The sequence below is a fragment of the Symphodus melops genome (assembly GCF_947650265.1).
Source record: "Symphodus melops genome assembly, chromosome: 10".
Lineage (NCBI taxonomy): Eukaryota > Metazoa > Chordata > Actinopteri > Labriformes > Labridae > Symphodus > Symphodus melops.
In genome coordinates this window covers 7,589,649-7,606,509 of record NC_136700.1, presented here as the reverse complement: position 1 = coordinate 7,606,509, position 16,861 = coordinate 7,589,649, and the positions used below count along the sequence as shown (strand labels likewise).

Genomic DNA, 16,861 nt, shown 5'->3' with positions numbered 1-16,861 from the left:
TAGTCTTCATCTCTCCAGGCCAGGAAGATGCTTGCTTTTAAGTCTATTTAAATTTCAAACATGTATTGCTGCTACTGATGGAGATGCATATACTTCGTCTTCTTCATGTCTAATGTTTAACATGGAAACAATATAATACACATACACCAATACAACTCCTATTTTACCATTTTACCAAAAAAGGATTTGTCACTTTGTCAGGTATTAAATAAGTGTTTGTGAGTAACACAATGAATTGAAGACAAAAATCTAAACATTTCTCACTTGAGTTAAACATTGATCAAACATCATTACAGGTCAACGTGAAAAAGGACAGCACACTTCCTTCTAAACACACAACACTCGTTTCATTATTCATTAAATCCAGAGTGTGTCTAAACACACAGATAAAATGTGTATAAACACTTTGCAGATCCATTTCATAAAACAAGTGCATCGGAAAGTAATGCACTCTGTTTTATTTGCAATAAATCAACTGGCATATATGGGACAAAAACATTGCCAATTAATGCATTTATGCAAATTAGACTGTGCAGGAGGTTTCATGCAAGAACACTAAATTGTGACTTTGAACATAAATCATCTTTCTGTTTTATCAAAAATTAAGCTTATGTTGGAATTCGTAGATATTATTGGATAAGTTAGAAAAGGTAAATGACTGATATATAGTTTTGTGGGTTCGTTTATTTTTATGAAACTGAACACAAATTTGTGTTCAGTTTCACAAATTTCACAAATTCTAAGGCTCTCAGAGGTTAATCTCACTCTTGAATTGAGACCAACCCAGTTGAGATCATTTGATCAGGGATAAATGTGGCATTAATGAGGTCCAAAGTAGAGTTGCCCCCAGTGAACGGGGTCTCTGGTAGGGGCACAAGGAAGTGCACACAGACTCCCACAGCCAGAAGAGCAACAGCTGCAAACACAGTGAGGCCTCGCCTGAGGATCAGCTGGGTAGTGGAGATATGACCACCTTTCAGAAGCTGGACCACATGTCCAACCTGTGTCCCCATGTTTCCATCATGCTCCTGTGCGCTAACATACATATAGCCATCTGCTGACTGAAATAAAAACATAATTATTGATTTACTGTTACACATAAAACAGTGTCAAACAAACAATGAAAAGCCATTTAGGTTGTTGGTGTAAAGAATAAAAGGCCACTTACTTTCCCATTACTTGATGCCCCGTCAGGAGAGTTGTTACCTGCAGCGTCGGCCAGAGAAGCCGAGCTCAATAATTTCAGCTGTGTTTTTTTCTGAGCCCGTTTCACAGCCTGCAAACAAGCAGAAACAAAAACCTCACAATCAGAATGTCCTTACAAATACAGTACACTTAAGAAATGCAAAAATTTAATCCAGCCAGATTTGTCTTCCTTGCAGATAAATCAGTGTATACGAAACAGCTGAGACCCTACATGATCCTTATTGTTCGTTTAGGCAGCTGATTACCTCCTCTGTCATTCTCTTCCAGTTGAGCTTAAAAATGACAGTGATGTAGAAGGTGGATTGTAAAATGGTACAAATGAGCAGTCCGAGCCAATAACCTGCAGAGAAAAAGACAAAATATTCTGACAGGGGCACAGCAGGCTCCACTTTTAATAACCTGCACTTTAGAAGCAGCCATTTATCTGCATGAATTTCTATGGAAGTGACCAAACATGATGGTTTCATGCATTTACCTAAAATTCTCAGTTTTGCAACAAAAATAAAAGTAACACTCAGTGAAAGTCCTATGCAGTAGTATCCAATGAAGTTGGCCACTGCTGGTATCTTCTGTTTGCCCGTGCCTAAGAAGATGCCGGTGCTGACACACTAGGGGAGGATAAACATAAACAAGAATAGATTGAGAATAGATTTCGCTCAGAACACAAGATAAGCTGGTAGACTTACCACAAGGCCATCAAACAACTGAAGGAAACAGTATGCATTCATCAAGTGAGAAACCAGACCTACAATCTTCCTGAAATGGAAATGAAAATGGTCTTTATGCATTTTTTGCGGTTGTGCATTCAATTGAGACTTTTTATTGTGTGTTTAGCTGTAGAAACGTACTCATCAGAAGTGAAAATTAAGCCGATGACTGTTTTGGTGGAGCCGAGTACAACACCTTCAACGACTGCAAAGCTCGCTGGAAAAAAAAAAGTCAACCATAAAAACATGATAACATCAGCTACTGTATTGCCACAGACCGTGTTAATCACTAACCTGCAAGAGCGAATGACAGTTTGGTGGTGAGGATGGCCCTGGAAGTGTCTCCAGCACCGAGGGCATTTCCCACTCGGGCACATGCTGCAGCTTGAATACCAAGAGGGAACTATGGATACGGGGGAAAATGGAGGATCAGATTATGTGAAAGAAACCAAGCCTTTCAAATACTATATCACATATCCAGTTTGAATTTGGAAATTAAATTTGAAAGCTTTGACTTTTTTTTAGTACCATGTAGGTTATAAAAGCGATCATTATGACAGCATGTTGTGCTGCCAGCTCATCTTCACTCATCATTCCTGATCAACAGAAACAAAGAAGAAAGAACAGCATGACTCAGAGTTGGTTTCACATGTGGGTTTAAAAAACAATAGAAAATAAGTTGTTCAGAACTGTTATTTCAAACTCAGAAGGCCTAATTCGATCAGAGAAATACTTATCTTACCTGCAAAGAATCCCCCAAACTCATAAACCCACCATTCAAAACATGTCATTAAAGTACTGGGGATGGCAAGTTTCATGTAGGAGCCCCACTCCTGCAGTGATTCTACTGACCAGCCTGCAGGGGGAGAGAGAAACATATTCATGCCGACTATAAAACAAGAAGGATGGAGAGAGAGATGCATGAGAACATATGTGAACCATGACTATTATTCCCTCACCTCCCCATGTTGTCACATGGAGGTTTTTCCACCGAATATAGGCATACTGAAGAACACAGATGTAAATCCAAGAAAGAGTATTTGCTGCAGCAGATCCACTGTTCCATGTGAAAACAGACAGGTGAAGTAAGTATGTATCAATATTTTGTATTTAATGAAATGCCTGTATTTGTTGGTACACCTACCCAACACCCAGATCCAGCCAGTAAATAAAGATGTAGTTTGTCGCTAGGTTGGCTATGTTAGCCAGGGCAGCTGTGTACATTTGTGGCAATATTATACCCTGACAACACAAATATAAGAAAGTACAATAAGTACACACAACTTCTCTCATGATAAATATATAATCATTTATTAATTACTACTAAGGCAGTGGACATAGGTGCACCTGGTTCTGCAGATAAGACACCTGAAGCTGATGTAGAAACATCGCCTGAAAGAAAAGAAAAAAAAGGTAAACATAAGGTCCATGAGAAAATAGTCACTTTACACATCACTGTAAATGTATTCAAAAAAAGGTCAGGGAGACATCACAACTCACAGGTACAGCTGGAATGAAGGCCGTCATGTACAATTGGGCTATTCTGAAATGAAGAAGCTGTTTTCTTATTAAAGAAAAAAATCATTTGAGGTCATATGCACTGTTAAATGTCATACATTCAAACGTTTTGCTTTTCATTGCTATATTCAAATATGTATTCATAGATAGTGAAGGCTGCAATTCAGGGTAAATATAAATATACAAGGTTGTGTCTGGAGAAGTCAGAGTTTTTTCATTCTATATTGGTGCCTAAAACATTGTTCTGGGTATCTGTGAGTAGGCAAGTAAATGTTAAACCAATAAGCCCTCCATACATTTCATTTCTTGAGTTAGATTATTGTGTGACTATAAATAAAACATGTGTGATGCTATTATCGAGCTGCATGGTGGTAAAAGCTAGCCAATTTTTAGCAATCACTGTTATCCACAACTACTATTCATATATATTTTGCAGCAGAGGCACGCAGTGTCATCCAATACTCAAGTCTTCACTGGAACCTTGTTATCCCAACATTTTAAGGAAAGGTCGACGGGAGAACAGAAACCACTCACACGTTTTACAAGCATGTTCAGTAATGTCAGTTACCTGGACACCTCAGGCTCCTGGCCCATGCATAACAGGATAGGCTGAGCATTAAGGAGGAGACCCCAGCAGGGCAGACAGAACAACAGCAGGATGATTATGCCCCGCTGAAGAATCACCCCCACCCGCAGCACGTTCTTTCCTCCAAATGTCTGAAGAATAGTACACACAGTGTTAATCATTTCAGAAAAGAGAGTAACGTACAATTTGGATCTGGACTAGAGTTACATTGACAGTCAAAGGCCAAACCTGAGAGACCAAAGTATCACATGCCAGTGCCAGACCACATCCTGTAGCTGCAGTGCTAACATTAATGGCCTGAAATGAATAAGAAACAAGCATGATGACAATATTCCGATGACTCATTCAATCAAAAAAGGATTTAATCATCAAGCTTGTTACACAATTGTAGAAGCTATCATGGGACTTGGAGGTTTTACTTGTTATATTTAATTTTCTCCCTTGAAATGACATTTCCTCCTGTCTTCTCCTCATGTTAGCCTCCACAAGTCTGTGATGACCACTTACAGCAGAAGCTAATCCATAACCAGCCATTACTTCATTTCCCAGACGCCCACAGAACATTGTAACCACAAATGGGAGCAGGTAGTTGAGGATTCGAGAGAGCAGCTAAGAAGACAAACAGAGAATATAATGATGTTGCTGGCAACTACAAACTCTTGCAGGCACTTGCAAGCAAGTACACAACAGGGGACAACAGTTTCCATGCATTAGCATGGTTCTCTCTGCAAACGATGTGTCACACTATCATCACAGTTTGATATTTGGCAAAAACTGCTTTGGTTTGACTGATGTAGATTCTAATACTCCAACACAAAGTCATTATTTACTGACATATCAAAGAAAGAAAAACCTAAATAATGGCAGCGCTGGACTTGCAAACAGAGCCAATCCTTACCAGAGGCCCTGTCATCCTCAGGATGTGGTACATTTCTTCTCTGTGGGTCAGTGGGACCCAGCTACGCACCCACCTGCAGAAGAAAAGCTTGTCACTGGGCCCCTCCATGTTGGCAGAATCAGGTGTTAATGCAGGTTTTTCCACTGCAGTGTCCGTCTTTCCTGACACTGTTATGGTTCAGTTCTATATAGTGACCTCCCACTTGTGTGTGTTGAACGTTTCCCCCTGTTTGTCTTGCTCCTCCTATTTCTCACCCCCTATGTGTCATCTGAATTTATCAAGCGGAGGCGTGGATGGTAATGGAGTGGGACACACCTATCGACTGTCTGCAACTACAACGCTTCCTGGGTTTCGCAAACTTCTACCGATTTGTTAGAAACTACTGTCAGGTAGTAGCCCCACTTACCAGACTCACCTCACCCCAGCAGCTGAGGAGGTTTTTCAGGAGCTCAAGAAAAGGTTTTTCTCCATGCCCATCCTGATTCAGCCTAATCCCGCACTCCAGTTCATTGTTTAAGTTGACGCCTCTGATGTTAGGGTTAGTGTCGTTCTCATTCAAAGATTACCAGGTGACCAAAAATTGCATCCCAGGGCTTTTTTCTCTCGTAAACTGTCCCCAGCAGAGCGAAATTACGACGTTTGTGATAAGGAGCTTCTGGCTGTGAAGTTGGCATTGAAGGAGTGGAGACACTGGTTGGAGGGAGAAGAGACGTCTTTAGGGAGTAGAGACATCTTTTCTAGTGTAGTCCAACCACAAGAATCTGTCGTACGTCCAGAATGCCAAAATACTCAATTAACAACAAGCCCGGTGGGCTCTGTTTTTTGGCCCTTTTAAATTCACTGTGACCTATAGATCAGGTAGTAAAAATGTCAAACCAGATGCCCTCTCCAGACAGTTTCAACGCTGCAGATGAGACACCAACCAACCCTGACACTATTCTCCCTTCATCGTGCCTGGTGGCAGCTGTCACTTGGGAAATCGAGTCAGTGGGGGGATCTGCCCTAGACACACACCCAAATCCGGGTGGGGGTCCTCGTGTCTCTTTGTTTCAGAAACCGTTCTCCAGTGGGGTCACTCCTCGAAGTTTGCCTGCCATCCAGGGGTGTCTTGTACCCTGGATCTGCTGCAACAGCACTTCTGGTGGTCCACTATGAATGCAGATACCAAGAAATTTGTTCAAGCCTGCTCAGTTTGCTCTCATGGGAAAGCATCCCATCGTCCTTCTGTGGGTCTCCTCCGTCCGCCACCAGTGCCTGGCTGTCCGTGGTCTCACATTGCCCTGGACTTCATCACTGGATTACCACCTACAGATGGTTACACTACAGTACTCACCATTGTTGACCGGTTTTCCAGAGCTCCACACGTTGTTGCTCTCCCCAAACTACCATCTGCCACAGAAACTGCTGACCTCCTGACTGTACATGGTTTTCGACTCCATGGGATCCCGTTGGATATCGTCTCCAATCGTGGGCCGCAGTTTACCTCACAGGTTTGGAGGGTTATTCTGTCGGGCACTGGGGGCGACTGTCAGCTTGTCGTCTGGCCAACATCCTCAGGCCAATGGACAGACTGAAAAGACTAACCTCCTCTCTTCCCTGCTCAGGAAGGTGACATTCAGTGATGTTTCTAAGAAGCTGGCTCCTTGTTACATTAGTCCTTATGAAATAATAGACATTTTTAATACTTCTGCTATCCACCTCAGACTACCTCCATCTCTTAAGATTCATCCCACGTTCCATGTTTCAGAACTCAAACCAGTCTCCTCCAGTGTTTTAAGCCCTCCTGCCATCGCCCCTCCATCCCCCCGGCTCATCGACAGTCATCCTGTCGTTACGAGATGCAAGATCATGGACGTCCGTCGCAGGGGGCGGCTTTCAGTTTCTGGTGGACTGGGTGGGGTATGGTCATGAGGAAAGAAGTTGGATCTCCTGAGCACTCATTCTGAACGCATCTTTGATCAGGGACTTCCATCGTGCTAAGCCGGGGCGGGCAGGGAGTTATGTTATGGCTCAGCCCTCCAACTTGTGTGCGTTGTCCGTTTTCCCCTTGTTTGTCTTGCTCCTCCTGTTTCTCACCCGCTGCCTGCTACTCTGCTAACCTGCACTCTCTTCACGCATGTTTGGGCTATTGAATCTTCACTGGGATCACCATTCACCTCACTGCTCACGGAGCACACGGACACTGATTCACGAACCTTTGGAACTCGCCTTTCCTTCGCTTGTTGTTCACTGTTTGGTTCTGAATATTAAAGAAGACTGTTTATTGGTAATTCTGTCTCTGAGTCGTGCGTTTGGGTCCAACTATCACACACGTGTGTGCATCATAACAGATATGTAGATATCTGTTACACTGGGCTAGAATTCATCACCTGGTAAAGTATTTCAGCACCTGAAAAGGTTACTAATTAATGCCCTCTAGGTTAGTTTCTCACATTGCATTTCAGGTGCAACATCTGTGGGAAAACTGGAAATAGAACATGAATTAAAAAAGGGTGTAGGGTAAAACAGTTTTATGGAATAGTTGCAAGAGGCGCACATGAATCTCAATTGTATACATTACAGATAAAGTCCAGTTTTGCATTAAATTACATTCAATTTACGACTATTTTCAGGCCAATAACTGCTCCTGGATGAAGCATACTAAATGCTGACAATGTGCTTCCTGTGTGTTCCCTCGTCATTAGATATGATAGCTTGTATATGAATAGACAGAGGGTATGAATACATGATTATTCATGAACTTCTTCTGCATATTAATAGTTGCGAAGGTACCCTTTGAAGAAATGAAATCAGTCAAATCAAGCCTATCAATTCAGTTTGACACGTTCAGCATACTGCCAAGGATGATAAAACATTAACATGTCGTATGGATTAGTGTTCTACTGGAGAGCACTAAAGGTTAACCAGTCAGTGCTCTGACAACATTTAAAATAAGATGAAGCTGTCTGCTGCGATCAGGCAGAAACCTCTTTCAACCTGCCATCTGTAGCAGAGTGATAGCGTGCATCTAAGTTTGGATGTTTTACTGGTTCATGCATGGAAAATAGATTTGCAAACGGGACATGTGGTGCTCAAACTCTGGAGTAAATGTAATGATACACAGATATTTTTTAGCCTATCCACAAGTGATGCCTTAAAAAATAATGTTTAGGATTTTAGGCGAGATCATCTTTTTTTATGTTTGATCCTGTGTTGCACTGCAAACTTCTCTCATTATAATCCTGAACTAAGGACGAAGCCCTACATTGAAGAAAAGTCATACCCATTTGGTGTACACTTGCAGAAAGAGACTGCTAGCACACACCCACTCAACTTGCTTGCATTCTATTGTATTGAACTTGATGACACAGACCCTCTTGAACCCTCTTTTAACTTAGTGGAAAGAGAGTGTGACATTCCTTTTCAACAATAATGTCTTTTTTGGTAAAAAAAGGTTGAAATGGGTTTCAGAGAAATAACGAATCTAATATTATGCTGGGGGAACTAAAGCTATAAAGGGGCTTGAATTTAGATTTTCTCTTTCCTCTCAGGTATCTTGCAAGCCTAAATGGGAGTCTTTCATAACACAGCAGGTTCTGTTTCTCAATTAATTACTCTAAAAGCAGGGTTTTGTGCATAATAAGGCTATAACAATATTGAATGCTAACTGCATGAAAAGGGGTTTATAGGGTATTTTGTATTACCAAAGGAGATTTAATTCAAGCTGTATATTCATCTTTCGTAACAGGGAAGGACAGACCAAAAGCAGTGATTCTTTTCATTCTGCAATTCCTCTGAGAGGCTCTGACAGTGTCAGTTTGAGAGGCAATGAACCCTCTCAGAATGACAACCCCAAACCCTCTCGGCTTCATGTTGGCAAAATCAATCAGGCTGCTGGCGTGAGAGCCATGGATACCATGTACTGCAGAGCATGTGATTTGTGTCTGTCACTTGTTATTTTCCCTAACACCACTCTTTGATTTGTGTTTGTGTCCAACACATGGCAACCTCATCTCTGCTGCCCTTTCTCAGCTTCACACTGTCATGGTCTGTAACCTATTGTCCCTTGTTTTTTCTAGTTCCAGGATGACCAATCTAGGGAATCAAATTGATATAATTTCACGTGTTAAAACAATAATTTGTGTGAGATTAAAATATGGCTTGATGTCCCATTACTTTCCAATGTCTTAAAACCAATGAGGTAATGTTCCAGAAATGTATATGAAAAACTGGTATAGTACATTTCAAAAGCATTTTATTTAATTAATGTATACTTGCTCATAGCTGTCCTTTTTTTTGTTTTGATGCTGTTTATATTTCCTGTTTTCTTTTTTTTAGGAGCTGCTGTAACAACCAAATTTCCCCCATTGGGGGGATCAATAAAGCTTATCCTTATCCTTAGATTACAATCCTTGGCTCTCTCAAAAGCAGTTAAATGTTATTCAATGTGTGTGATGGCCTTGGCCACAACGTGTCTCTGTGATTTCCTGTGTTTCTGTGTCTGTCTGTTTCTCCTCCTTGCTGCTCACCTGTTTCCAATTCCACTATCAAGCCTGCCAGTGTTCATAAACCCCAGTTTGCCATCCACTCTTCTCCAGATCGTTTGGTATTTTGCTCTCATTCAATACTTGTCTCTTTTTTTTGCCATAGTGTTTTTACCTGCCTGCCTCTCCTTTGGGATACTTGCCTCTCATTTGGATGGCTGTGAGGAATTTTGCATCTGTAATCTTACAATTCGTTTTTTCTTCCTGTAGATATGGAAGTCTGTGTGTTCAATTTAGGATGCATACATGAATCTGGGAAAGTTTTCCCCCCCGTCACTGCCTGATATTTGGGTCATGTTGTGAGGGATTGGAGCGCGGTCTCTACCTGTAAGTTGTCACACTGAGTCTGTCCTCCTCTGGGAGCCAGCTCTGTTTGTAGCGACCTGTCTCTACAGATAGATTTTCTTGTTGATTCTTTTTTTTTTCACTGTTGTTTTTAAATCTTTCATCAATGCATTTATTTAGAATTTCAGGGATTCATTAATGCACAATAGCAACGTCTCAGGCTCTTTATATTCAGCTCAATATGTCAGCTCATCAGTTGTCCCCTCTGCTCAGTGGTCTGACTTGGCTGAGTGACACTGTGCAGTCATATCCTGTGCATGTAAATCCATCTGTGCCACTTACAATGAATAAAAAGAGAACCCCAGGCTAAGCAGAATATTGACATACTGTTGGCCCCTACATTGCATGCATAATCACAATCTGTTCATTTACAATGCTGATTGCATTGTCTGTGCCATCTGGGGACAAATAGCATTATGTTAAAAGTTAGCTTTCTCCTTACAGAAATTTACTGGGTCCAAAAAAAGATGTTTTTCTGAATGCAACAAAGGCATTTTAAAGTTAAATATTAAACTGCCAAGTCCAAAAGCTCATCTTGGCTACACATTAGTTGAGCTACAAGGTTTCATTTTAATCCCACTACTTCGTGAAAAAAAAAAAAAACCTGAATAAAGCACTGCCTGTGGTTTTCAGGTGGATAAATTGAGCAAGAGAAGTTTTTCTCAGCAATTGATTCTATTTTTGAAACCTCAGAAGAGGCACATGCTGTTCATTATTTTGGTTCTTCTTTCACTCTTATTCCTGCTGTCAAAATGTTGCATGTAAAAACAAATTGATTGTTCACAAGCCACACAGTTGACACTATAGGCTTGAAAAAGAAAATGCTACTGTTAACCGAGGATTCAGATGAAATCCCAAAGCCCAAAAACATTTTTTGAATAAAATCTTGAAACAAATCCATACAGTGGTTTCTTGCTTTTTTTGACATCTTGCTTGTTCAAATAAAATGAATGATTCAGTTGAGCTTCTCTTTCCTTTGAGTTACATAAAACCTCTTAAACACCACAAGGAGGCACGTCTTTGAACCATCCTTTCCCAGAACAGTCAGACTATTAAGCTCAGTTAAATATTGATGACTTTGGTTAATGATGGCACTGAAAGATGTGAGCTCTGCTACAAAGGGGCACAGCCTGTCACATCTGATGCCACTGTGAGCGGTGATATGTTGCTGTGGTATCTAACCCTTTCTTCCTGAGGGCATTTTTAGATAATTGCTTTCTGCAATGCAATCTACAGATTGTTTTTTTTTCCCCCATGTAAGTCTTGTAAAGTAGCAGGTTGCCTAGTTTTTCATAATTTCTTGTGACCCAGATTGAAATTCACAGGCAGTGCTGAAGGCTAATGTAACAGGATTTTGTAGACATCCGAGCGTCCGAGCTTCCAACCAGTGCTCTGCCTTCAAAAATCATGTTACGGCTTAATTTTAATCTCAGTGCAGTGCACTGTCTTGGTGATTTTCCGGAGTCTTTTTCAAATAGCTAAACCATTTACTCCAGTGTCACCATGGCTACAGACAACATAGGGTCAAGTTATAAACTCATTTAAGTCCTGCAACCACTCTGAGGGCTCATGCACCACTGCGTTTGAAAGTGTTCGAAAGAAAACTAAATCACTGAATCATAAAGACAGAATTTAAAATAAGAGCAATTTCAATATACAACCTGTTACCATGCTAGGTACAGATGTTTATCACCATCACTATGTTGGTTGTCAGATTGTGCTTCGGTAAATAGTATGTGCAGTGTCATTTACAGGCGCCCTGGCTTAGATAAATATCTCTCTTTCTCTCCACCTCTCCAGACTGTTGATGTATTGCATTCACCTTTGAATGCATTCCTCATCAATGGCATAGCACCCAGAAATCACCTGCCAGATCACAGGACAAATTAAACCCTGATCTGCTATTCTGGAATAACAATAAGGCTGACTCAGCTGTGCAGAGCTGCAGAGGTCATGGCTTCGAGTTGCTGCTGTAACTGACTTGTTTGCTATGTCAGAGAACAAACTGCATGTGGTCCCCTGACAATTGTTTTCTTCCCAGACATTGTACTACTTTATTTCTAGATTCAGTTGCTATGATGCACAAAAAAACCCAGATAAAGTTAATAAAGTGCTTTTTTTTTTTTTTTAAATAACCGCAAATGCAGAAATGTGAAGCAAGTTCAGCCACAATGGAAGAAATTTGTCTTGGACTTTAAGTTCCGCCAAAATTTCAAATTGCCTCAGGGGACAATAAAGTGTATTCAATTCAGCAAATTAAATAAAAAAATAAAAAAAGGTAAGATTTCTTTAAATATTTTTGAAAGCAATTATTATAGTATTTTTCGCTGTAAAAGGGTAGAGAGAAAAGGCTGGGTTTGTGTGAGGTCACCCCACCCTCTCGCTTCCCGCTATGCTCTTCGGGGGGGCGTGTGGAAGGCAGTAAGGTTCGTCTTGAAAATATGAGGGTGGGAAGAAAGCAGAACATTATGAACCATTCATCTTGCCAAAATCTATATAAGGATACAACATTCCCACCAAAAAGTTAAAAACTTAAAACTTTTACCTTTGAGATTAGGCTCATGCGAGAAGAAATAAGACACTTTCAGAGCCAAAGTAAACTCTCCAACTGTGAAATTTCTTTATTTATGCAATGAAGAGCAACGGACTGAGTCAAATAAACACATTAACATGTTTATCATCACAGGAGATCTGTACAAAACAGGAACTTTGTAGCTGCGAAACCAAATATTTTCTTTTAATTGGTTAAAAGACCAGTGTCAAATACTTACAGTATAAGACTGTAGTAGAAGTCTACAGCAGAAACTTTAAATGTTACTAAATGGCAAATTAAGTAAATTCACAATAGTTAAGTCATGACTTTCTGAATACTCATCATTTGACAACTGTAGTGTAGTGCTTAGACTTAAGGATAGTAATTGTGTTTGGTAAATTTCTTGGTAAAAAAAAAAGAAGAAGAGACAATTTAAATGACTTCTCATCCATGAACAAGTTATCTCCATGTATTTATAGACAGTAACTCTATGAGTGAAAAAGACTGGAAACATTACAAATTATCTGATGATATATCTGGACCATGCACCAAAAAGATCATTGTTTAACCATAAAATCCTTATTTGCCATTTACTAACATAGCTGTACTCAAATGCTGCCCAGCATCCGTATGTCCTTAGCATACTGAATCAGCATGGCAGAAATATATCAGCATTTATAATACAGTCCTACAGAGTCACTTGTGTGTGTTTATACGTTGATAGGAATGAATGTTTTGCTGCTTGGATAACATTTTTCTAGAAATAAGAAAACTGCAAAACAAAATGGAGTTAAATATTCCACTATAGTTTTTACTGTACAATATTATACAATTACCAAGTAATGTTAATTAGTGCACTGTGATTACAGGGTCAGCACTACAGGGAGTTAAACATTTTTGTAATCAAAGAGCTAATTACCGCCAAAGCAGGGGGAAAAAAGCAGTCAGACAGGACAATTTCCTCCCAGCTTGCATGTTCCACTCTTTATGCAGGTTCTCAGTTTTTTCAGACACTGTTAGAACTCATAAGCCTGTTTTCTTATATAGCAGGTATAAAACCTGGACTAAGTAATCCTCTGAAACACTGCTTTAATCCAAAACTACAAAAATACACACTCAATCCTCAAAGCCACCAATAGCAAGCTGCAGTGAGAACATGCATGTATGTAAGCACTGGCCTCCCAGTATTCAAAAAAGCTTGGCATAGTTGTCACCATGTTCACGGGAAACACAACTCCACAAAAAATACCAAGACACACACACTCACACATGCACAGAAATATACAGTATCTAAAACATGTCAATGCAAAATATCAACTAGATAAAATGCACTGTCAATAAATGACGTCAAAACGTATACTTTGGTCAAAAAAGAATCTAATAAATTTGTATCTTTACACAACATCAAAAATAATTTAAGGCAAAAATAAACAATTCAAGAAGTCAGACAACCCAATGTTCAAAAACACACATTGAAAATACTTCTTCTCACAACATTTCTTCTTAGAAAAATATGTTTCACTTGCACAGAGTTTAAGACGTGACCAAAGTAAGACTTGAATCAATCTTCAGTGCATAAGACAGAATGTACTAAATATTGGAAATTTAACTGTATTCATGGGTTCATTTGTACTGAACAACATACTGCAAGCTAACAAGCAGCAAAACTAAAGCTGCAAAACATTTAAATTACACTGTCAGTTGAATTATGTGGGTAAAGCTATGATGACTTTTTACAAATGTGTCTATCACTATGTAAACATTGTTTGGTCATACCAACGCCTTCCTATAAACTACTTACCAACAGGCAGCGACAGTGCACAATCTGCAGGAAAAAAACAGAAACTACATGTACAATAAAATACAAACACAACTCTGTGTTTCAAAAGCAGGCTGATGCTATATTGAGAACCACTGTGGTCTACTTTTATAGTGCAAATGTGACCTCAGAGGCCAAGCGGGGTGCACCGCAGCGCTTTGGACCCTGGTTTGAGGTGGCTGTCCAAAGTCTGCCCAACTGGTTCAGGGGAGAGAAAGGGACAGGGGGAAGAAGAAGGTCAGCCATAAAGCAACAAGACATTTTACAGTTGGAGAAACATGGAGATGGAGGCGGCTGATGTAAACTCCAGGTTTCTGAGCTTCTGTAAAAATTGAACCTTTACGTCACAGTGCTTCTGTGTCCAAGAGGCTTGCACAAGGATGATATATAATGAGTATTTACATAAATGGATGTCAAACAGAAGTTATTCCACATGACCACATGTCACGTCACAGAAGTCAAAAGTCAACATCAAAATGAGGTGCAGCATCAGATTTTGTTTCTCAAATATGGGATATGCGTGAATATCTGCAATCTGAAATACATTCTTTTCTTTTTTTTTGACAATTAGACACAATTTGAGCTTTCACAGACATTCACATTAAAAGTCGCCATACCAGGCAATTGCTTAAAAATCAGGCACAAAGACTGAGTGACGCAATCCATCAGGGTCACAAAAAAAGCCACACAGGATATGAAGTAAAGAGGGCAACGCAGGAGGTAAAGCTGAGCTGCATGTGACACCAGTAGAAGATCCAAACATGTACAGAAGATTGAGATGACACTCTGAAAAGAGAGAGGAAAAATAAGGGATTTGAGGACTTATTGAATGAAAAGTCAACACAATTCATGTTTGGGTGTTCTTGATCAGCAAATGTGTTCCTTCACTCTCTCTTGGTTACACAGCCCTCATTTTTGTGATTGCACAGACAATATCTCTAAATCTAGAAATAAGTGGATTTCTAGCTACAGAGGACAAAGGAGTAGCTCATCAAAACTTGCATAATCACAATCATGGGAAAATTAACATTCAGTCCTCCAAGGGAGCTGCTGCTAATAATAGCTTCTCTTACACAGGTTGCAACAGTAATATTAATCATCCAGAAAAAAAGTATTTCTCAAGTCTATCTTTCACATGATTTTCTCAAGACTATAGGTTATTACAGAAAATATTTATGCAACTGAGAGACCACAATGTATTGGGTACATCACAGATTGTAATCTAATCAAGATGGACGTTTATTGACTTTGCTAAAACTCGACAGTAGCGAGCAAAATCAATCTGTATTTCCTTCAAAGCTTTGCTGAACCTCAAGCTCTTAAAAGCTTTGCAGACACCACAGTAAAGTAAAAGGGGAACGGCTGCATTATTCAACAAGGACTTATCCACGCTACGCTTATGCTGCAGCAATTAATACAACAGTGATTGTTTTTTTCTGAAGTGGGGAACAATAAAACATGACTTCACAGGTGTTGTTTGGATCCGAGACGGTGTCTACAGACCACTTTCATGCTCTTAATGTCTGTTAATGGATCCTATGAGAGAGCCAGTGCGTGATTAAACAGCAGGTAATAGAGTTTGTGTTCCACAACGTAACTATTTTCTATTGTGGACAAAAAGGGGAATGGTTGGAATGGCTGATCTTTGCAAATTTCATTTGGCGACAGAGCAAAAATTAGACCTGAAGTGACTTTCTTCATTCTTTATAGCAACTTGTATTTTGAAAACTTAACCCAAAAGTAAACTATTTTTGCAACCAATATCCTTAAAAGGAAAGATGTGCAACGAGCTCGTAGTTAGCCCTCTTCAGTTAACTCGTAGTTAACTTGCTAGTTAACTTGTGGTTAGCCTTCTTTAGTTAACTCCTAGTCTTCTTTCCAAACAAACAATACGACACACATAGGAGAGCTCTTGCGACGTCGCCATACGTCGGCACCATCTTGAACTATGAGATCTTTAGTTAACTTGTAGTTAGCCTCCTTCAGTTAACTTGTGGTTAGCCTCCTTTAGTTAACTTGTGGTTAGCCTCCTTTAGTTAACTTGTGGTTAGCCTCCTTTAGTTAACTTGTGGTAAGCCTTCTTTAGTTAACTTGTGGTAAGCCTTCTTTAGTTAGTTTGTAGCTTCACATTGCATGTGAAGGAGACAGAATGACTGTGATCTAAAAATGCTGAAATGACATAAAAAGTGAGTAGAGTTGGCCGTCCCATCTGTGCTTCTCACTCATCATCTACAGTCATGACTACAACAATGAGTAAAAGTTATTATAACCAGGGTTTGAATCTTAAACAATAAAATCTCACCATGGCCCTGGATGCTAAGACCCCTTTGTTCTCCAGTTTGATCCTCCTGCAAGCCTTCTTTCTCTTTTTTTTATTTTTATGTCAGGGAGTTGTGTCTCCACGATGAATGGAGGCCCGTCCCCATGCACCTTGTCCCCCACCACCTCCTCCTACTCCTCCACAATGATCCTTATCTGACTCTGGCTGGCTCTGGGCTCGCTCAGGTTTGGGGTTAGGTGTACAGGGCGGGTCGGGCTGTTGGACCGACATGGTTCTTCGCAGGTGGGTGCGCTTACACAGGAAGTCAGGCTTTGCTGAGATACTGAAGGAGCCCTTTCTCAGGACCATCCGAACCGAAGGGGATTTCTTTGGTCTGGCTCTGTGGCCAAACTGAAGTGTGGAGAGGTGAGCTGCATAGCCCTCACTCAAGAACTACACAAAACAC

At 40.2% G+C, this 16,861-nt stretch overlaps 2 protein-coding genes across 5 annotated transcripts in view; both read right to left on the bottom strand.

Annotated features, from left to right (window-relative positions):
- Positions 1-761: 761 nt before the first annotated feature.
- On the bottom strand, positions 762-5,023 carry LOC306829904 (multidrug and toxin extrusion protein 1-like; the record flags this gene model as incomplete). Its single annotated transcript, XM_079353122.1, has 17 exons — positions 762-1,061; positions 1,169-1,276; positions 1,452-1,546; positions 1,682-1,814; positions 1,893-1,962; positions 2,055-2,130; positions 2,208-2,316; positions 2,442-2,509; positions 2,656-2,769; positions 2,873-2,970; positions 3,058-3,155; positions 3,261-3,305; positions 3,414-3,456; positions 4,000-4,148; positions 4,246-4,314; positions 4,525-4,626; positions 4,916-5,023. 17 exons carry the CDS (start codon positions 5,021-5,023, stop codon positions 762-764), a joined length of 1,785 nt encoding a protein of 594 aa, XP_079209248.1.
- Positions 5,024-14,680: 9,657 nt separating this feature from the next.
- Positions 14,681-16,861, bottom strand: part of pitpnm3 (PITPNM family member 3) — a 69,690-nt gene continuing 67,509 nt past the window's right edge. For all 4 annotated transcript variants that reach the window (XM_079353875.1, XM_079353877.1, XM_079353878.1 and 1 more), the window contains exons 19-20: positions 16,438-16,848; positions 14,681-14,921 (exon numbers count right to left, since the gene is read on the bottom strand). In XM_079353875.1, coding sequence (XP_079210001.1) covers positions 16,519-16,848 — 330 coding nt within the window. In that variant the 3' untranslated portion in view covers positions 14,681-14,921; positions 16,438-16,518. The remainder of the gene's footprint in view (positions 14,922-16,437; positions 16,849-16,861) is intronic.